Here is a 23,364-nt window from a genome sequence, read left to right on the forward strand (position 1 = left end):
GTAATTTTTTTAATTTACTGAAAATAAGTATGTCATCATTTTCAAAATTCAATGTAGTGTGCATTTCCTTGGCAATGCAAGAAAGATTTTCTAAAGATCTCTTTCCACCTAAGTGCCACCTAAGGTGAGAGAGGCTTATATTTTCTTGTGAACTGTAAATCATAGGATTTATATAACCAGTGACTGGCATGTATTTCCAAAGAAATACAGGTAGATTAAGAATAGTCTTCTGATTTTCAAAGGAACAGTTTTTAAAAATTAACCTTATTTATAAAATGTGTAATATTGCTAAAAGCTTGGATTTTTCACAATACCTGCTGATGTAGCACAGTTATTATGAAATTTCTATTATGCCCATCCCACATTGCTGTCCATGCCCTGATGGGTGGTGTGCATAATGAAAAAGTGACGTAAGTGGTTGACATAGGCTTCTATATAAAATGAAGGAGCCATGAATACAAATAAGAAAAATGAGGCAGTTATGGGGGGCTTTCTTGTCAGATATTTGCTTATGTTTATCTGTCTGTTAATGCTTTTGTTGTCTTCCTTTCTGGAGTCTTCCTTTCCACCTTCATCCTGTAAATTGCAAAAGAAATTTAATCTCAATGGCATACACAGGCCTGGGGATGTAATTCTGGGAGGGTTATTTGAAGTCCATTACAGTTCTGTATTCCCTGAGCGGACGTTCACCTCAGAGCCAGATCAGCCTAACTGCCGTGGGTAAGTCTCATCCATGTAGCTGACAAAAATATTCTCACATAAATATTATTATTATTTTGTAATATTTATTATTATTATTATTATGATTATGATGATGATGATGATGATGATGATGATGATGATTGTTTAGTTGCTCTTTTTCATTATTTGTGCTTTTTAGCATTGACACCCCTGGATTCAGACATGCCATGACCATGGCCTTTGCTATTGATGAGATAAACAAGAATTCGAAGATACTTCCTAATGTGACTCTGGGATACAGCCTTTATGACAATTGTGCTACACTTGAGATTGGGTTCAGTGCAGCATTGTCATTAGCCAGCGGTCAAGAGGAGCAATTTTGGCTTCTGGAGAACTGTTCAGGGACCCCTTCAGTTGTGGGGATTGTGGGTGATCCTTTCTCCACATTTTCTATTGCTGCCTCAAGTGTTCTTGGTTTATTCAAGCTTCCTATTGTGAGTTTCCCAATTCTACTTTTTTGTGTGCTTCTGATATACTGCATTTTAATTGATCTACATTGTTAAATAAAATTATCTGAATGTCCCTTGCAATTTGCACAATTGGATTTTATAATATATGCTTCTTGACAGGTGAGTTATTTTGCCACTTGCTCCTGTCTGAGTGATCGACAGAGGTTTCCATCCTTCTTTAGAACAATCCCAAGTGATGCTTTCCAGGTAGAAAGTTGCACAATAAGAATTAAGTTTTTATCTGAGGTTAATTACTGACAGGAAACTTAGACATGAGCCAAACCAGTCAAAGAAATACTTTTTGCAAAATTTTGCATATTTGCTTTGAACATTTTTAATTAAAATACAATGTATTTAGGTAAAAAGTATTATCATGAGAAGTTAACTTTTATTTAATGTTATTTTTTAAACTTTCGTTAAATTAACTTTTTGATATTAGACATGAACAAGCAAATTTTCACTAAAAGAATATTTACACATGTACACTAACAACTTCAATCTCTTTTCATGTAGGTCCGTGCTATGATTCAGATTCTAAAACACTTTGGCTGGACATGGGTAGGTCTGCTAGTCAGTGATGATGATTATGGCCTCCATGTTTCCAGATCCTTCAAGTCTGACTTTCTTCAATTAAGTGGAGGTTGTTTGGCCTACTCAGAGATTTTACCTTGGGATGATCATCCAAATGAATATAAGAAAATTGTGGATCTGATGGCCAGATCCACAGCTCGTGTTGTCATTGTGTTTGCACTTAAAATCCACCTGATTCATCTCATGACAGAGGTTAGGGAAAATATCATAAAACACACTGCAGGTAATGTATTACAAGAGAGTAAAAACATAACTGCAAATCAATCCACAGGTGGTGAAACAAAATGTGACAGGCTTGCAGTGGATTGCCAGTGAAGCTTGGACAGTAGTTGGTGGACTCCATACCCCTGAATTTATGCCATTCCTTGGTGGAACACTAGGCATTGCCATCCGACGAGGAGAAATACCAGGCTTTAGAGACTACTTGTTAAAAATTAATCCCGCAGAACAGAATAGTGCAAACAACATGGTGAGAGAGTAACTTGAAAAAGTTCAAGTCAAATTTTCTGTTGGTTATTTTTGTTGACCTGTTTTTGTTTCTCTGGTTGTTGTGCATTTTAGGTGAAGCAGTTTTGGGAAGATACATTTCACTGTAGATTTTCAGCAGACTGGTTGGAAGATGGTGGGACACTTTGCACTGGAGAAGAAGAGCTTAGGAATGCTGAGACTGAACTTTTGGATGTGACTGAACTCAGGCCTGAGTATAATATTTATAAAGCTGTGTATGCTCTTGCACATGCCCTTGATGACATGCTGCACTGTGTTCCAGGGAGAGGACCTTTTATTGGGCACAGCTGTGCCACTTTGCAAAAATTAGAGCCATGGCAGGTTTGATGTCATTTTATACTCCAGTCATTCATATTTTACAAAAACTTTATGGAAGAAAGATAATTGTGTAGCAACTAATAATATAGTTTCATGTCTCGCCGCTTTAAAGAGACAATAGCAAGAAGTTTTGTTATTAATTACTGTATGATTGTACATTGATGAACTAAGTAATAGACTTAATTCCAGGTTGCTCCAATAATTGGTGTATAAAAGAAGAAAAAAGTTCATAAGCCTTTATCTATCACTTTTATAGCTGATGTATTACTTGGAAAAAGTCAATTTCACAACTCCATTTGGTGATCAAGTATTTTTTGATGAGAATGGTGATGCCTTACCTATCTATGATATCATGAACTGGCTGTGGCTCCCTGATGGAAGCACTAAAGTTCAGAATGTGGGTGAGGTTAAGATATCAGTTTTCAAAGGTGAAGAAGTCACACTTGATGAAAACAAAATCTTCTGGAACTTTAAATCAAAAGAGGTAAATTCTCCTATTCATAGAATTTGCTTTCAAATAAAAGGATAGTAGAGTACACAATATATGTATAACTGGTGTTAAATAACTTTTTAAAAATAATAATTTTTCCCCTTAAGCCACCTACATCAGTTTGCAGTAATAGCTGCCCTCCAGGAACACATATAGCAAGGAAGCGGGGAAAGCCTGTGTGTTGCTATGACTGCATCCCTTGCTCTGAGGGAAAGATCAGCAATAACACTGGTTTGTATCATTTGACATTATAATGCATGAGATGTGCGATGTTTCTTTGTGTTTAGCAGTGTACGGTCCTATGATGGCTTTTATTAACACCGAGCCAAAATTATTGTGAGAGTGGTTTCCAGTTACACATCAATGAAAATATTACTAGATGAAAATACTGACTGTCCATTTTATTGTACAAGACACTCATAATATGACAAAACAATGTGAAACCAAATGAAGAAATCAATCTCAATTCTTCCCATTTTTTTAGATTCCTTAGAGTGCACCAGTTGTCCAGAGGACTTCTGGTCAAGCCCCCAGAGAGATCACTGTGTTCTTAAGAGAACAGAGTTCCTCTCCTACCATGAGCCCCTGGGAATCTGCTTGACAACCACCTCACTGTTGGGCACATTTATCTGTACAGTTGTTCTAGGAATTTTCACATATCATCGCAGCACACCTATGGTGCGTGCAAACAATTCAGAATTGAGCTTTCTGCTTTTAGTGTCACTTAAGCTGTGTTTCCTGTGTTCACTGTTATTCATCGGAAGACCCAGACTGTGGACATGCCAACTGAGACATGCAGCATTTGGGATCAGCTTTGTGCTTTGTGTCTCATGTATCCTGGTGAAAACTATGGTTGTTTTGGCTGTGTTCAAAGCCTCCAAGCCAGGAGGCGGAACCAATCTTAAGTGGTTTGGTGCTATGCAGCAGAGAGGGACAGTTCTGGTTCTTACTTCCATTCAAGCTGCAATCTGCACTGCCTGGCTTGTCTCTTCCTCTCCAACTCCACATAAAAACACCCAGTACTACAATGACAAAGTGGTGTATGAGTGTGCTGTTGGGTCTACAATTGGCTTTGGAGTATTACTGGGTTACATTGGTGTGCTGGCTATCCTTAGCTTTCTGCTAGCATTTCTAGCCAGGAATCTTCCAGACAACTTCAATGAGGCCAAATTCATCACATTCAGCATGCTGATCTTCTGTGCCGTGTGGGTGGCCTTTGTTCCTGCTTATGTAAATTCTCCTGGAAAATATGCAGATGCAGTAGAAGTATTTGCCATCTTGGCCTCAAGTTTCGGGCTATTGGTGGCACTGTTTGGACCCAAATGTTACATAATTCTGCTTAAACCAGAGAGAAACACAAAGAAGGCAATCATGGGTCGAGAGACCACCAAGCCATAAAATATATATACAAATGGCCATGTTCCAATCACTTCCATGGACACAGGTCATGGCCGTTTGTGAAAGAATGTGTCTCTCTCAAGAGCTCACTGGTAGTGTGACTGGTTGCACAGGTTGCCACTTGTGCAACCACTCCAGTCATTAAATTTTCTGGCTACTAGATATTCCACAGTCAACTGTTAGTGCTATTATGACAACATGGACTTGACTGGAAATGATAACAAGTCAACTACAAAGTGGTAGGCCACATAAAATCAGAGAGGTTGAAGAGGGTACCAACTTTCTACAGAGTCAATGTCTTTGTGTAAACGATGAGTTTCTCAATAGTTTTTGTGCCTGACCCTAGCCATGTAGTTCCCATCTTTAAATATAACCAAATAATAGTGAAAATGACCTTATACAAAGACTGAAAAAAAACTTACGGGGTCCAAGATGAGACAGACATTGTGTTGATCCCATTTAAATGTAAATACTCTATGACAGTTCATGAAAGCTTTGTTTCAGACAGTAGAAACAAACAAACAAACAAAACAAAAAAAGATTCTTAAACTAGAGGATTTGTGATTTAAATAAACAGTTTTCTTGTTCACTTCATTACTTTTTATTACTGGTGTTTTTCTTTGGTAGTCCTGAGAGTTTAAACACACTGCAATTTAAGAAAATGTCAGCAAAAAGAAAAATGCTGCAAAAGCACGCAAACCATAATTAAAGTAGAAAAAAACACAATTGAAATAGAAACACAATGCAAGTTTTTTTTCCTGAGATATTTTTATTAGATTGACGCAACAAAGAAAAAGAGATACATACAGAATTATTATACGACAAGCACGTAGCTTTCACAATGATTGTTTGAGTCCCTACCCATACCACACAGTAGCCCTATCCGTCAAGCCAGGTTAAAAAAAACAAGACAAAAAAACCCAACAGGTGAGTATTTATTGGACAGGAGTAGACAGAAGTGGCGGGTGAACATGAAACTGGAAAACCTAAACTGGGCAAAACTAACAAAACAAAAAACAGAGCAGGGAGACCAAGGGGAACAACACAGACAAACCAGCAACTAACAGAGGCAGACACGAGGTTTAAATACACAGAAGGATAATGAGGGAATGAGACACAAAAGGAGGGCACAGCTGGGAGTAATCTGACCTGACGAGACAGGGGAAAAGTAAACTGAACACACTGAGATCAGACACGGACCTTCAAAAAAAAACAGGAAACACATACACGTAATGACATAACACACCAACTTAACACAGACTGGGGGACACAGAACATAGGAACATGAACCATGAAACAGAAGAGTACAAACACCCAAAATAACCAAAACCACAGAATAATAATAAACTAAAACATAAACATGGAGTGAAAGACTCCGGACCATCACAAAAACAAACACCACCACAAATACAACAGGGCAAAACAGAACAAAATAAAACAAACACACAAATACATTTTTTTAAAAAGAAAAGAGGAAAAGGGAGGGGGGGGGGGGGGGGGGGGGGGTATACTGAGTAATGCTTGGAGGTCAGGTTCGCAACCTGAAGGCTGCCAAAGTATTTCAGGAGCTCATTGTGAAACCTAGCCCCACCTTATCATGTGATTTCCTGAGGTCAGATGACCCAGGATGTGAGTGGGCGTTAAGGCGTCTGGGAAGGGATCTCGAAACTGGATTATAGATGGTAGACAGTTGGTGTCGTAAGCCACCGCCTCTGTTCAAAGATGGTCGCTCACAGTGGACATAAATGGCCTTTTTTACTCCTCTTTCAAACCATCTGTCTTCTCTGTCCAAAATGTGAACATTAGCATCCTTTAAAGAGTGACCTTTGTCCTTTAGATGCAGATGGACTGCTGAGTCTTGTCCCGTGGAGGTGGCTCTTCTATGCTGTGCCATGCGTTTGTGAAGTGGCTGTTTGGTCTCTCCAATCTAGAGGTCTGGGCATTCCTCGCTGCACTGTACAACATACACTACATTGTTAAGTTTGTGTTTAGGAGTTTTGTCTTTCAGATGAACCAGTTTTTGTCTGAGTGTGTTGCTTGGTGTGAAGTACACCGGGATGTCGTGCTTGAAGAAAACTCTCCTGAGTCTCTCTGATACACCTAGGGAGCTTTTCTTTCCAAGCTCCTTAGATTACGATGACCTGGATGACTGAGAACCTTCACAGAAATAGTTAATGTAGAATTAACTAACTTGAGTATTAAGTCCCATGTATCACAGACAATGACTGATTTAAATCTTGTTCCCAGGCCGTTTTAATCCAATCGATTGAAGAACCTTTCATGCTCACCAGCCTGTTGTATATAAGAGAGATAAACCCTTTATGTGTTGGAACTGGAGTAAGGAGCATATCCCCTGGGCTTGCAGCTGGTGCTACTAGAAAGTTTGGTGTCTGAGATTGGAGAAAATGTCCAATCTGCAGATATCTGAAAAAATGTGTATGTGGGAGATTAAACTTTTCAGGAAGCTGTGCAAAACATGCAAAGTTATTGTCAAGAAACTAATAATTGAAACATATAATGCCCCTATCATGCCAATCTCGAAAGGATCAGATAATGATGGCTGAAAAAAAAAGGATTAGAAAAAACTGGACTCAGAAGGGAGAAACCTGTTAAGCCAAAATGCTTCCACATCTGAGCCCACACCCTCACCGTGTGCCAGACAACTGGATTATCAATTTTCTTGTTTGAGGACAGGGGGAGTGACGATCCAATCAGGGCCAGGACAGATAAGCCTGTGGCTGAGTTCAACTCCATGAACACCCAGGAAGGATAATTATCTTTGTTTTGGAAATAGAACCTAGATATAATGTAGCATATATTTGCTGCCCAATAGTAATATCAAAAGTTAGGCGGTACCAGGCCTCCAGGACTCCTGGATTTTTGGAGCTCGACCTTGTTCAATTGGGGGCATTTATCTCTCCATATATAAGATGAAATAATTGAATCCAAGAAATCAAATGATTTGCGGATAAATACTGGTAACAACTGAAAGAGATACAAAAATGTAGGGAGTATATTCATTTTGATTGAGTTGATTCTTCCCACCAAAGAGGTAGAGAAAGGGGACCGCTGTGCCAAGGCGCAGTTTTGTATTATTTAAAAGAGGAAGGAGGTTCGCTTTGAAGAGACAATTAAGCTTCCTTGTAACTGTTACACCTAGATATGTAAATTGATTCCCTGTTATCTTAAAGGGGAGGGTATATAGTCATACACTGGTGCTCCTCCATCCACAAGAAACAACTCACTTTTATATAGGTTGAGCTTGTACCCTGAAAACTGACCAAAGTGGCTGTATAGATAGCATTATGGGTATAGATATTTTGGGGTTTGAAATAAAGATTGAAAGGTCATCTGCATGCAGGGATACTTTGTTCAACTCCCCCAGATCCCATTGATCTCCCCACAGCTGCGGAGTGCGATGGTAAGTGGCTCTATAGCCAGATTGAAAAGAAGAGGTCTTAAAGGGCATCCCTGACGGATCGCTCGTTGAAGGTTAATGCAAGTGTTTTTGGGGGAACAGTAACATGACGAAACAACTGCAGAAGTGACACAATCCAAAACATTTGAAGGATTATGCTGAGACATGCTTTAAAAAAGTAGATAATTCTTCGGTTTGAGGGGAAGAAAGAGTCACTGCAACATTCATTTCAATTTCATGATTCACACAATACCGCAAAGACATTTTAGCTATTAGGCATTTACTATTAGCTTCTCACTTCAGCAGCTGGTCTGTCACATTATTGTCTTCCCAAAGTTCCGTTGTGTTTTGGCACTTTTTTATTATTGTATTTTTTTTTTTTAGCTTTTGCTACCATATTTTCCGCACTATAAAGCACAGCTAAAATCCTTTAATTTTCTCAAAAATCAACAGTTTGCCTTATAATCTGGTTTGCCTTATGTATGAATTCTGGTTGTACTTATCTGACCTTGAACTGATTTTATGTGGTACACAGTGCTCAAAAATCTGTCAAAAAATGTTTTACTACGACTTCGGTAAGCTACTAAGCTGCACCACTTGATGGATTGTTGGAGCATTACGGTTAAGATAGTCAGGAGCCTCGCGGACTCTGAGTAATCTGGGTCCAAAACCTGTCCACTTCAGGTCCCAAAGTCAAACAAACACCGTGGCTTCACAGAGAGTTAAAAACTGTCTAAATTACACCTGGTAAAGCGTTGCTGCTTTACCAGGTGTAACAATTAAGTTTAACATCCAGGCATCCATGAAATTTAACAGAGATCAGTGTGCGGGGGTCTGAGAGCCACCAACACCTGCACCTGAGGACGTCACGCCACCAGACGTGCTTTGTCCGACCCTACACGGTGTACACCTAGTGGGTATAAAGGTAGCAATCTGTAGTTAGATTGACTAATTTAAAATACAAAAGAGCAAAAGGTGTTAGACTGTGTGGCGTGCACAGCCGCCCACCCAAAGTGAAGCAGGAAACTGCCAGTCAATTCCCACAAATTGACAATAAAACAGGTCCAGAACTTTTCACTCCGAGAAAAGCTAACTATACTTGTTTTAATTTTACAGTAAGCAATCAGGGAACCAACAAGCATGACGCGGAAGATGTTGACTCTGACTGGTGCGCTGTGACGTATCTGGCCAGAGGAAAGGTAAATCGACAAAACGGCACCTACATAGGCCCGTGGGCGTGTGCAGATTTGTACTACTATTACGGTGAATACAGACTATACGTCAGAATCCCTAGCGGGACTTCTGGCCTGTGTGCCATGGTATGTGTCGGGGCACCTTTAGTTTTCGCGGGGGGAAAGGGGGGTGCGACTGGGTAAACCCTGCACTGCCCAATTAACAGCAAGGTGCAGACGCCACGTTTTGAGGAAGCGCTCATTTTACCTTTCTGTGGATTCACCAATGTATATAGATGCTATTGGGGTGCCTAGAGGGGTTCCAAACGAATATAAATTGGCTGACCAAATTGTGGCTGGGTTTGAAAATTTACCAGTAGTTGTGGGGATTATTTCAATTATTCCAATTACTCCAAATTAGAATGTGGACCATATTAATTACATCCACTACAATGTGCTTAGGTGGGCAAACTTAACTTGTAATGCAGTAGAAGGATTAGCAGAGCAATTAGGACCCACTTCTATTCTCAACAATACTCCCGGGATATAATAGTGACCAGAGAACTGGAAGGCCTGAAGACCTTGTCTAACATCCTGAATGAGCACTTGGGAGTTGACAATCCGCTGGAGGAGGGGATGACCTCTGTCTCTGGGCAATGGGAGTGTTTTAACGTGTCCTATAGCGTTTCCTTATCCATTTTTATAGCTATTTTGGTAACTTGCGGTTGTTGTGTGCCTTCTATCCGAGGATTATTGGTAAGGTTGGTTAATAGGGCTGTTGGGGATCTGATACCAAGGCAAACAACATGATGATGCTTGATGACTTTCAATTAGTGTTGATCTGCCATGGGGGCAGATCAAAGGGGGATTACTGAGATGAGATTATTTGAAGTGTCTCAATAATGCTATGTTTTTTATTAATAAGTGTTATAAAGTTATATAGTGTAGTATTAAGTGGACACGGCCCTGAATAATAAAGGCCCTTATAGCGTGTCACTCTCTTAGAAGTAAATCGCAGGAGACTCTCTCCCACGCATGGCTGCAAAAACTAGAGATAAGGGGAAACGGTTAAAGGAGAAGTAGGGCAATGTTCCAGCCTCGCCGGAGATGAGAAAGGTGTGTTGCAGCTAATAGACAATAAACTCTGAGCACGCTATGCAACGTGACTACTGAATGCCTGTGAAACACTGTTGTTTAGACTAGAGTGGGACAGTTTCTAATAAAATTGTTTGGCATACACCGCCTTTTTGAGATTCACAGCAACATGTCATGCAGGATGCATCTCCCTTCTAGAAGTATTGTGTAAGAGAATAAAGTATGAAATGGTCTACTGAGCAGTGTTTTATCCTCCATCAGATGCCTATGAGAAATCAAAAGAACCCGGTGAAATGTTGATAATTAACAGTTACTGGAATCCAGAGCAACAGTTTTTAAGCATTATATTTCTTGGTTGGATTTTTCACAATATCTGCTGATGTAACACAGTTGTTATGAAACATCTATTATGCCCATCCCACATTACTGTCCATGCCCTGGTGGGTGTGGATCAAAAAGTGATGAAAGGGGTTGACATAGGCTTCTATATAAAATCAAGGAGCCATGAATACAAATAAAAAAGAATGAGGCAGTTATGGGGGGCTTTCTTGTCAGATATTTGCTTATGTTTATCTGTCTGTTAATGATTTTGTTGTCTTCCTTTCTGGAGTCTTCCTTTCCACCTTCATCCTGTAAATTGCAAAAGAAATTTAATCTCAATGGCATACACAGGCCTGGGGATGTAATTCTGGGAGGGTTATTTGAAGTCCATTACAGTTCTGTATTCCCTGAGCGGACGTTCACCTCAGAGCCAGATCAGCCTAACTGCCGTGGGTAAGTCTCATCCGTGTAGCTGACAAAATTCTCTCATTACTATTATTGCTTAGAATTTAGTTGCTCTTTTTCATTTTTTGTGTATTTTAGATTTGACACCCCTGGATTCAGACATGCCATGACCATGGCCTTTGCTATTGATGAGATAAACAAGAATTCGAAGATACTTCCTAATGTGACTCTGGGATACAGCCTTTATGACAATTGTGCTACACTTGAGATTGGGTTCAGTGCAGCATTGTCATTAGCCAGCGGTCAAGAGGAGCAATTTTGGCTTCTGGAGAACTGTTCAGGGACCCCTTCAGTTGTGGGGATTGTGGGTGATCCTTTCTCCACATTTTCTATTGCTGCCTCAAGTGTTCTTGGTTTATTCAAGCTTCCTATTGTGAGTTTCCCAATTCTACTTTTTGGTGTGCTTCTGATATACTGCATTTTAATTGATCTACATTGTTAAATAAAATTATCTGAATGTCCCTTGCAATTTGCACAATTGGATTTTATAATATATGCTTCTTGACAGGTGAGTTATTTTGCCACTTGCTCCTGTCTGAGTGATCGACAGAGGTTTCCATCCTTCTTTAGAACAATCCCAAGTGATGCTTTCCAGGTAGAAAGTTGCACAATAAGAATTAAGTTTTTATCTGAGGTTAATTACTGACAGAAAACTTAGACATGAGCCAAACCAGTCAAAGAAATACTTTTTGCAAAATTTTGCATATTTGCTTTGAACATTTTTAATTAAAATACAATGTATTTAGGTAAAAAGTATTATCATGAGAAGTTAACTTTTATTTAATGTTATTTTTTAAACTTTCATTAAATTAACTTTTTGATATTAGACATGAACAAGCAAATTTTCACTAAAAGAATATTTACACATGTACACTAACAACTTCAATCTCTTTTCATGTAGGTCCGTGCTATGATTCAGATTCTAAAACACTTTGGCTGGACATGGGTAGGTCTGCTAGTCAGTGATGATGATTATGGCCTCCATGTTTCCAGATCCTTCAAGTCTGACTTTCTTCAATTAAGTGGAGGTTGTTTGGCCTACTCAGAGATTTTACCTTGGGAAGATCATCCAAATGAATATAAGAAAATTGTGGATCTGATGGCCAGATCCACAGCTCGTGTTGTCATTGTGTTTGCACATCAAATGCACCTGATTCATCTCATGACAGAGGTTAGGGAAAATATCATAAAACACACTGCAGGTAATGTATTACAAGAGAGTAAAAACATAACTGCAATGCAATCCACAGGTGGTGAAACAAAATGTGACAGGCTTGCAGTGGATTGCCAGTGAAGCTTGGACAGTAGTTGGTGGACTCCATACCCCTGAATTTATGCCATTCCTTGGTGGAACACTAGGCATTGCCATCCGACGAGGAGAAATACCAGGCTTTAGAGACTACTTGTTAAAAATTAATCCCGCAGAACAGAACAGTGCAAACAACATGGTGAGAGAGTAACTTGAAAAAGTTCAAGTCAAATTTTCTGTTGGTTATTTTTGTTGACCTGTTTTTGTTTCTCTGGTTGTTGTGCATTTTAGGTGAAGCAGTTTTGGGAAGATACATTTCACTGTAGATTTTCAGCAGACTGGTTGGAAGATGGTGGAACACTTTGCACTGGAGAAGAAGAGCTTAGGAATGCTGAGACTGAACTTTTGGATGTGACTGAACTCAGGCCAGAGTATAATATTTATAAAGCTGTGTATGCTCTTGCACATGCCCTTGATGACATGCTGCACTGTGTTCCAGGGAGAGGACCTTTTATTGGGCACAGCTGTGCCACTTTGCAAAAATTAGAGCCATGGCAGGTTTGATGTCATTTTATACTCCAGTCATTCATATTTTACAAAAACTTTATGGAAGAAAGATAATTGTGTAGCAACTAATAATATAGTTTCATGTCTCGCCGCTTTAAAGAGACAATAGCAAGAAGTTTTGTTATTAATTACTGTATGATTGTACATTGATGAACTAAGTAATAGACTTAATTCCAGGTTGCTCCAATAATTGGTGTATAAAAGAAGAAAAAAGTTCATAAGCCTTTATCTATCACTTTTATAGCTGATGTATTACTTGGAAAAAGTCAATTTCACCACTCCATTTGGTGATCAAATATTTTTTGACGAGAATGGTGATGCCTTACCTATCTATGATATCATGAACTGGCTGTGGCTCCCTGATGGAAGCACTAAAGTTCAGAATGTGGGTGAGGTTAAGATATCAGTTTTCAAAGGTGAAGAAGTCACACTTGATGAAAACAAAATCTTCTGGAACTTTAAATCAAAAGAGGTAAATTATCCTATTCATAGAATTTGCTTTCAAATAAAAGGATAGTAGAGTACACAATACATGTATAACTGGTGTTAAATAACTTTTTAAAAATAATAATTTTTCCCCTTAAGCCACCTACATCAGTTTGCAGTAATAGCTGCCCTCCAGGAACACATATAGCAAGGAAGCGGGGAAAGCCTGTGTGTTGCTATGACTGCATCCCTTGCTCTGAGGGAAAGATCAGCAATAACACTGGTTTGTATCATTTGACATTATAATGCATGAGATGTGCGATGTTTCTTTGTGTTTAGCAGTGTACGATCCTATGATGGCTTTTATTAACACCGAGCCAAAATTATTGTGAGAGTGGTTTCCAGTTACACATCAATGAAAATATTACTAGATGAAAATACTGACTGTCCATTTTATTGTACAAGACACTCATAATATGACAAAACAGTGTGAAACCAAATGAAGAAATCAATCTCAATTCTTCCCATTTATTTAGATTCCTTAGAGTGCACCAGTTGTCCAGAGGACTTCTGGTCAAGCCCCCAGAGAGATCACTGTGTTCTTAAGAGAACAGAGTTCCTCTCCTACCATGAGCCCCTTGGAATCTGTTTGACAACCACCTCACTGTTGGGCACATTTATCTGTACTGTTGTTCTAGGAATTTTCACATATCATCGCAGCACACCTATGGTGCGTGCAAACAATTCAGAATTGAGCTTTCTGCTTTTAGTGTCACTTAAGCTGTGTTTCCTGTGTTCACTGTTATTCATTGGAAGACCCAGACTTTGGACATGCCAACTGAGACATGCAGCATTTGGGATCAGCTTTGTGCTTTGTGTCTCATGTATCCTGGTGAAAACTATGGTTGTTTTGGCTGTGTTCAAAGCCTCCAATCCAGGAGGCGGAACCAATCTTAAGTGGTTTGGTGCTATGCAGCAGAGAGGGACAGTTCTGGTTCTTACTTCCATTCAAGCTGCAATCTGCACTGCCTGGCTTGTCTCTTCCTCTCCAACTCCACATAAAAACACCCAATACTACAATGACAAAGTGGTGTATGAGTGTGCTGTTGGGTCTACAATTGGCTTTGGAGTATTACTGGGTTATATTGGTGTGCTGGCTATCCTTAGCTTTCTGCTAGCATTTCTAGCCAGGAATCTTCCAGATAATTTCAATGAGGCCAAATTCATCACATTCAGCATGCTGATCTTCTGTGCCGTGTGGGCGGCCTTTGTTCCTGCTTATGTAAATTCTCCTGGAAAATATGCAGATGCAGTAGAAGTATTTGCCATCTTGGCCTCAAGTTTCGGGCTATTGGTGGCACTGTTTGGACCCAAATGTTACATAATTCTGCTTAAACCAGAGAGAAACACAAAGAAGGCAATCATGGGTCGAGAGACCACCAAGCCATAAAACCAACATCTGTAGGATAATGACCAAAAATATATTCATATTAATGCAGCCATAATTTGTCCTTTAAATGTTTTTATACAGTTTTACACATTAGTATTGTTTATTTGTACTTTATTTGTACTATAACAAGTACCCATGCATATCTCCCACATCATTGAAAACGTCTCTGAACATCTCTCAGTGCACAACATTATTGGCGCTGTGTGTCAATTTTGGCTGCTCCTTAGTTTGTTATGTAAACATCTACAATCTTCATGGTCAGAATTCTTCTAATGAATTCCACACATGATTCTTTAAGTGCAGTGACCTCTTGTTTAATGTCTCTAATGGTATTATAATAGTTAACTGGTTGAATACTTCACAGCTTTTATCAAGCCCACTTATTATGGTCTACATCAATATATATCGATATAGATGACAGATATATATCTGTCAGTATAGGCTTTTCAAAGAAGAGAGCCTATTGTCACAGAATTCACATATGCTTTGATTTTAGAAAAAGATGACTATATCAAAACGTGACTCATTTTCACCATTTTAAATGTAAATTTTCAGCAATGAAAAATGTTAATATTAAATGAGGACATATCAACTTGAATGATTCCATTGCCACAGGAATGGTATTTACTTAGAATAACCCCTTTCTTTCTTAAGATATGGTTAGTCAGAGCACTCAGAGAGCACAACTCTCCCTGAAGGCCAAGGTCTATACTAAAACTTTGTTTTATGTTGTTTTTATTTTGCTGGTGTCTGACCTTTGACCTATGATTTGAATGATTACATATTAAATAGTTAAATTTCTTTACCACAGAACTGGTTTGTTGGTATATTTGGCTTGTATATTGATATTTTAAGATATATTTATGCAGTGGGTAATTTTGCAAAACATTGTGGCATCATTGTGATGCATTGGGTGTTGTATTTAAAAAAGTGTGTTGTAAAGGTTTTTTTTATCTGTGAAAAAATTTTCAAGAAACTCATTATTGTTTTCTTGAAAGTTTTTTCAAGGTCAATTCTTTCCTCGGGCTCTAACAATGAAGAGTGAAGTCATGTCCCCCAATGCCTATATCATTGTTAAGTTTGAAAATGTCCCTAAAAACTGACTGACAGACAAGCAAATGGAACCAGTTACATATCCCTTCCTGATAATTAAACCAAATATCGATCTGTCTAATGATAAAGGAAAATGGGCTGGTTCTTATAGTTCTAATAGTGCTTTCCTACTCTGAGCGCTCAAAGCTCAGAGTGGTACAGAGACACAACATGCCTCTTCCATCTAAAGTTCACATGCATACTCATTCATACTCCGGTGGATGCATCGGGGAGGAACTTGGGGTTAGTATATTGCCCAAGGATATTTTGCAAGCATACTAAAACAGACAGGGATCAAATCAACCTTCCGATAAGTAGGTGATCTGCTCTACCTCCTGAGTGACATGCTCTACTAAAACAAATACCCGATAGTCAAATAGTCAAATATAGTGATAGCACCAGTACATATATGTAGGTTTATTCATACAAATAGGATATACTCAAACAAAAGACCCTGCTAGGCTATTTGTCATTAAACACATCAAAAATGTATTTGAATATTAAGCAAGATTTACATTCATTTTCCAATTCCAAAAGTACAAAATCTTTAAAGTACATTTTACAAAATATATGGTTCAGTGCTTTTATACATTTATTAATACAGCACAGCATTCAGATTATGTTTATGTATTCATATTTATTTCGGTGTGGTGACATGTCTGCAGTCATACCCTTGAGAGTGCTGAAAAAAATTAAACAATGACGCAAAGCATGCTAAAGGGATAACACACCCCTCATATAAAGTAGAGAGACCTTATAAAAGAAACAATGATACTGAAGGTGGAGATCAGTTATGGGGGGCTTCCAGGTCACATATATTTTCACAGGTGTCTCTTTGGTCTTACTTTTTTTTCCTTTTTTCTTTTTATGCTTTGTGTCTTCTTCACTTTCTTTATCTTGTAAGTTAGAAAGAAAGTTTCATCTCAATGAAATGCACAAGCCTGGCGATGTGGTACTGGGTGGGTTGTTTGAGGTCCATTACACTTCTGTCTACCCAGAGAGAACATTTACCTCAGAGCCTCAACAGCCTCACTGCACTGGGTAAGTGTCACACAAATATGACATCAGCAGAGACATGTACAAATAATAACTATTCAAAATATTCATGACAGATCTAAATTATATACAAGATAACTTCTCTATCTTAGCGTACATATGTCAAAATATTAATTACACTTCTTATTTTATATTAACATACACTCATTTTAGGGTTCATTTTGTATATCTCTGCTTGTTTTCATGTTTGCAGATCTCTTTTAGTGAACAATACTGATGTAACGTTTGCTTGTTTGTTAGCTTTGATATTGTAGGGTTCAGGAATGCAATGACTATGGCATTTGCTATTGAAGAGATCAACAAGAATTTAAATTTGCTACCTAATGTGACTCTTGGATACAGTCTTTATGACAACTGTGGTGCCCTTGTTGTTGCACTCAGCGGTGCCTTATCACTAGCCAGTGGCCAGGAGGAGCACTTTCTGCTTCAGGAGAACTGTTCAGGGATCCCTCCAGTCCTTGGGCTTGTTGGTGATCACTACTCAACATTTTCTATTGCTATTTCCAGTGTGCTAAGTTTATACAATATACCTATTGTAAGTTTTAAGTTTCATATTTTTATGCTTGCACTGTGCGTTTCATTTAAGTGTAGTATTGATCCCCTGCGGTACATTTTGGCGGTACTTATAATAGCATTTGGACTGGCTTTTACTTGTATGATGTGTTAATATGTCTCTTGTATATTTGTAATAGGTGAGTTATTTTGCCACATGCTCCTGCCTCAGTGATCGTCAGCGTTTTCCAACTTTTTTCAGAACCATCCCAAGTGATGCTTTCCAGGTAAAACATAATTACCAAGTTAAATGAAATATACCATAGTTTCAGGAAAGGACTTTGAAATTATTTCTAATGACTTTGATGTATTTAATGAATAAGATAAATTATAGAGGTTGCATTAATTGGTTTCAGATGTATATTTATAATTTTTTTTAAAATAATACACTCATCTCATATTCACTTAGGTGCGTGCTATGATTCAGATTCTAAAACACTTTGGCTGGACTTGGATAGGTCTTCTAGTCAGTGATGATGATTACGGACTCCATGTTGCCCAATCCTTCCAATCTGACCTGGCTAAATCTGGTGACGGTTGTCTGGCCTACTTAGAGATTTTGCCCTGGGACAGTGACCCAAGCGAACTGAAGAGGATTGTACATTTGATAAAGACATCAACAGCTCGCGTGGTCATAGTGTTTGCACATGAGATACACTTGATTCAACTAATGGAAGAGGTTGGAAATAAAAAAATGTTCACATAGATAATTTTTATTGCAGCATTGTAACTTATTTGTCTACACAAAAATGACTGCCATTGAAGGTAAAATAGGTATTCTAATAATTAGATTAAACTGATAACATTAAAAAGCAGAAACATCACAATGAAACTTAATCAGTTTTATGTTATCAAAATGCCCCAAATGTGCAAGAAAAATAAACATTGTTTATTTAACTAACTTCATATCAATAACTTGATAACTTAATAGCTATAGTGAGAACCTACATAAATTTTGTATTCTAAATTTATTATCATAGGTAGCGAAGCAGAATGTGATAGGTCGCCAATGGATTGCAAGTGAAACATGGACAACAGCGTCAGTGCTCCAAACAGCCCACCTCACTCCGTACCTGCGTGGCACATTGGGCATTGCCATCCGCAGAGGCGAATTACCAGGGCTGAGGGAATTCCTGTTAAAAATACACCCAGACCAAAGTGACAATGGAATATACAACAATAATTTGGTAATAATTCTGAAATAAATATAATTTGAAAGTATATCTAAAATGAATGAGAATGAGACATGAAATAAATAAATATTTTCTATTATCTCTCAATACTTTTATTCCATTACAGGTAAATCAGTTTTGGGAATTCACATTTCAGTGCAGATTTGCACCAGCTCCTGCAGGCTGGCTGGAAGCTGGAGGAGCGCTATGCACTGGGCAGGAGCATATTGAAAATGTCGACACTGAGTTTTTTGATCTTTCTAATCTCAGGCCTGACTACAATGTGTACAAGGCCGTGTATTCTCTCGCATATGCTCTTAATGACATGTTGCATTGCAAGCCAGGAACAGGACCCTTCAGAGGGCACAGCTGTGCTACTTTGCAAACAATGGAGCCATGGCAGGTATGGTATCAATTTATACATTTTTGTTTGAAAAGCTACTGTGTCACTGAAGTTTTTGTTATTGAAAAAGGTCCATTATTCTATAAGGGCACTGATATGTTTGCAATGAATTTCCATTATTTTCTTTCCAAATTAAAAGAAATGGTAGAAGTAGTATTTTTTTAAATAATTAAGAAAAATTAGATGAAACAACATTCTGAATTACAGTCTACCTTGATGCTGTTCCTTCTTTTTTTTCCATTAACCTTCATTAGCTCATACATTATTTACAAAATGTCAACTTCACCACTCCATTTGGTGATCAAGTATCCTTTGATGAAAATGGTGATGCATTGCCAATATATGATGTCATGAACTGGTTACACCTACCTGATGGACAAATTAAAGTTCAGAATGTTGGTGAGGTTAAAAGGTCAGGCTTTAAAAGTGAAGAACTCACCATTGATGAAGACAAAATGTTCTGGAATTTTGAATCAGGAAAGGTTATTTCTACTTTTCTAAATAACTTCTTTAAAAAAAATACTGAGTGAAGTAGTGTATATTGAACCTTGTATGTAATCAGTTTGTCTTTCTCTAGCCACCCCGATCAGTGTGTAGTGAGAGCTGTCCTCCAGGCACCCGGATGGCTAGAAACAAAGGACAACCAGAGTGCTGTTTTACTTGCATTCCATGTTCAAAGGGAAAAATCAGCAAAAACAACAGTGGGTATTTGTAATTCAAGGATATTTTTATTTTAATTTTGAGAAATTATACATAGTTATATACAATTGATATCGTTGATTATATGCCTTCCTATTGTTGTCAGACTCCTTGGAGTGCACCAGTTGTCCAGAAGATTTTTGGTCAAACCCTCAGAATGACCACTGTGTTCCTAAGAAGACAGAGTTCCTCTCCTACCATGAGCCTCTGGGTATTTGTTTGACAACTGCCTCACTGTTGGGCACATTTATCTGTGCAGTTGTTTTAGGGATCTTTTTCTATCACCGACGTACACCCATGGTACGTGCAAACAATTCAGAGCTGAGCTTCTTGCTCTTAGTATCACTGAAACTATGCTTCCTGTGTTCACTGTTATTCATCGGAAGACCCAGGGTATGGACATGCCAGCTGAGGCATGCAGCATTTGGCATCAGTTTTGTGCTTTGCGTCTCATGTATCCTGGTGAAAACTATGGTTGTTCTGGCTGTGTTCAAAGCCTCCAAGCCAGGAGGGGGAACCATTCTTAAGTGGTTTGGGTCGATGCAACAGAGAGGGACAGTTCTGGCTCTTACTTGTATTCAGGCAGGAATCTGTACTGCCTGGCTTGTCTCTTCCTCTCCAGCTCCACATAAAAACATGCAATACCACAATGACAAGATAGTGTATGAGTGTGCTGTTGGGTCTACAATTGGCTTTGCAGTGTTACTGGGTTACATTGGTGTGCTGGCTGTCCTTAGCTTTTTGCTAGCATTTCTAGCCAGGAATCTTCCAGATAATTTCAATGAGGCCCGACTCATCACATTCAGCATGCTAAGTTTCTGTGCCGTGTGGGTGGCCTTTGTCCCTGCTTATGTCAACTCTCCAGGTAAATATGCAGATGCAGTGGAAGTATTTGCCATTTTGGCTTCAAGTTTTGGCCTTTTGGTGGCACTGTTTGGACCCAAATGTTACATAATTCTGCTAAAACCAGAGAGAAACACAAAGAAGGCAATCATGGGTCGGCTCACTATAAATGAATAGAATTAATATAATTTGGGTTATTTAAATTAATCACTTAATCGGTTGAATTCATTTCACATTTTGTCTCCAACAGTAATAATTTAAGGTCGCTAAAATCTTAAATCTTTTATCAAACAATAGTATGGCTAATAGATTTTTTTTAAGAGCATTATCATGGCAAAATGTTATCTTAGAGAAATCCTAACTTGCTGGATTGTTCGCCTCACCAGATCTTTTCTCCCCTCAAGTTGAAACTTTTGGATCTCAACGCACAAGAAATGAATTTACAAATTCTAACATTCAAAAGAGTTGCAGCTGTAAGCTAAAGATATTCCATTCAGAGAAGATGATTTTTTGTGAATTCATCCTTAAAGGCTACCTGAGAAAACAAACAAAAAAATGAATGCTGCCATTGTAAAAAACTGACCTAATTTGAGCTCCTGCTCCTGAAAGCAATGGGCAGACACACACAGACACAGAAACAGAGACAGACGCAAACAGAAAACAGAAACTGACCATTTGCCTTAAATGTGTTGTAACATTTTGATTGTCCTCAGTATTTTAATCTTAATATGGGTGTATTGTTTCTCACAATAAATCGATGTGATAAAATCTGTTTCTGCCTAGAGAACATGAATGTAAAGGGTGAAATTCATATTGAGGTTAACAATTAATTAAAGCTTCTGTGCTTGGGTGTTTGTGTGTGTCTGTTGACAAATTTAGGTAGGGGTACTATTAAAAAAGCAATAATACATATGCTTTTTTCTTTATTGGGCAAAATTAGTAGGGGTTTCAGGGAGTGTAGAACACTGTCTAAACACCTAGGTAAACCAGATCCAATAAAAATGCAGAGTCACAGACTAAACATCTACTGAATCTTAATCTATTCTTCACAGATATTCTGATGAAAACGTCAAATAAACAATTAAAAAAAACAATACAAAAATAGTTAGCATCTGCACTCCTAACTCAAATTAACAATAAGTGGTACCATTACGTCATGAATTAACCTGTCAATAAAATACTTCAGGTTTAATATCTAACATATCATGAAAAATAAACTAACTTTAGCCAATACTTCCATGATGCTTCAATGCAGATGAAAGCAAATTGTGTTCAGCACATACTTGACATGGCTGCTATGCTAATTCTCAAAACAGGAAGTGATGTCATCATATTATACTCGGACATGTTAAATGATCCACCCCCACCCCTTTTTTTACACAGAGTATAGCCTTTAAAGAATACAATTATCAAATTTGTTTAAAGTATCTTGGGTCTTATTCACAGCTAACTGAAAAGTATATGAATATATGAAACCAGAGGAATTGTACTTAAATCTTATGCATTCAGCTCTTCCTACGTCACGGTTTCCTTCCAAATATGTCTTTGCAAAAATTGCGTAAAAAGCATTTGCAGCAACAAAAACACAATATTCCAGAAACACGCTTTCCCAACTGATCAGCTGTTCATAACATTTCCTACGTTGGAATAAACGTCACCACAATCTATCTGATGTTCGCCATTACCTGCCCGAAAACGGAAGGGACGTCATTTTCGCGGAAAACAAAGCTATGCTGCTGTTTTTAAAATTAATGTTTGAGTTTATGCCTTTCTTTATAGTCTCTGGGAAACTTAGAACTCAAATTACATTGTTGGAAATTGTTTATTTTGATGCACATGCTGCTTTTTTGGGTTTTTTTTTTGCATATTCGCATTATAATATTTATTTTCATTTTTCCTCCAGTATATAAAAATTGGTGTATCTCAAAAATAAAACTATAAAGACATTCAAAATGAATTTCCTGTGGTTGGAAACTATTTTGTGCAACTTCTTTGCATTTACGGTTTTGAGGGATAAACCTCTGAAATTTCTCTAACTAGAAATATATGTTGTTAAAAAACAAAATTTCAAATTTTTTGTAGTTTATTGCACATTTTTGCAATTTATGTAGTTAGTATGGACTTAATGCATACATATTATTAAAATTTGGAATATAATGTTTGTATTGATGTATATCAACTTGCGGACTTGGTTCTATGGTAGGTCTTGAAGGGTTAATATAGAAGGTTCTTGTACATTTATTCAGATTATGGTCTTGAATTTATTTATTTATTCATTTGCTCACTGTGTGTCTCAATGATTTAACCGCAAGAATATTTCTCCCCCCTTTTACTGCACTTGATAAATATGAAAAAAAAAAACCCCACAAAAATTATGTTTAACTTTCTAACTCTCTAACCTGCATAGTCACAAGTGAGTGTATGTTCAGTCATAGCATCTGCATCAATAAAAACTGATCTCAAATGAAATGTATTATAGGCCCTGCCCATCTGCTGTCTGCTCTGATAGGTTATTTACAGTACTGCATGTCAATAAGAAGGAATTGCAACGCCATGAAACCTAATGACTGGGCTGAGAAAAGGGGAAAAGCAGATAATAGTCATGTTGTCACTTGTACACGCCAATTTGCTCTTGTTCATTTTGTTATATTGTTACTTTTCTTTTACTGCAGCCTCTTCTCTGTCTTCTTCCTCCTGCCACTCACGTGGACAGTTTCATCTAAATAGCATGCAAAAAAGTGGAGATCTGATCCTAGGAGGACTGTTTGAAGTTCACTTCTTTTCAGTCTTCCCTGACCTGTCATTTACCTCAGAGCCACAACAGCCTACTTGCCATGGGTAAGTATGACAGTGAAACAGCACAAAAGAATTTGGGAAATCACTGCCAACA

The 23,364-nt window shown here is 38.0% G+C and overlaps 3 protein-coding genes across 3 annotated transcripts; all 3 read left to right on the top strand.

Annotated features, from left to right (window-relative positions):
• The first annotated feature begins 529 nt into the window (after window positions 1-529).
• Window positions 530-5,030, top strand: LOC120719906 (extracellular calcium-sensing receptor-like). The gene is made up of 9 exons (XM_040009468.1): window positions 530-720; window positions 881-1,175; window positions 1,311-1,397; window positions 1,704-1,973; window positions 2,053-2,250; window positions 2,343-2,609; window positions 2,863-3,090; window positions 3,204-3,327; window positions 3,581-5,030. Exons 1-9 carry the CDS (start codon window positions 530-532, stop codon window positions 4,492-4,494), a joined length of 2,574 nt encoding a protein of 857 aa, XP_039865402.1. The 3' UTR covers window positions 4,495-5,030.
• Window positions 5,031-10,762: 5,732 nt separating this feature from the next.
• Window positions 10,763-14,663, top strand: LOC120719907 (extracellular calcium-sensing receptor-like). Its single transcript, XM_040009470.1, has 9 exons — window positions 10,763-10,953; window positions 11,044-11,338; window positions 11,474-11,560; window positions 11,867-12,136; window positions 12,216-12,413; window positions 12,506-12,772; window positions 13,026-13,253; window positions 13,367-13,490; window positions 13,744-14,663. Exons 1-9 carry the CDS (start codon window positions 10,763-10,765, stop codon window positions 14,655-14,657), a joined length of 2,574 nt encoding a protein of 857 aa, XP_039865404.1. The 3' UTR covers window positions 14,658-14,663.
• A 2,416-nt stretch (window positions 14,664-17,079) lies between these two features.
• On the top strand, window positions 17,080-20,861 carry LOC120719908 (extracellular calcium-sensing receptor-like). The gene is made up of 4 exons (XM_040009471.1): window positions 17,080-17,271; window positions 19,187-19,414; window positions 19,510-19,633; window positions 19,738-20,861. Exons 1-4 carry the CDS (start codon window positions 17,080-17,082, stop codon window positions 20,649-20,651), a joined length of 1,458 nt encoding a protein of 485 aa, XP_039865405.1. The 3' UTR covers window positions 20,652-20,861.
• Window positions 20,862-23,364: the final 2,503 nt, after the last annotated feature.

This window comes from Simochromis diagramma, unplaced genomic scaffold (genome assembly GCF_900408965.1).
Source record: "Simochromis diagramma unplaced genomic scaffold, fSimDia1.1 OVJJ01000344.1, whole genome shotgun sequence".
Taxonomy (NCBI): domain Eukaryota; kingdom Metazoa; phylum Chordata; class Actinopteri; order Cichliformes; family Cichlidae; genus Simochromis; species Simochromis diagramma.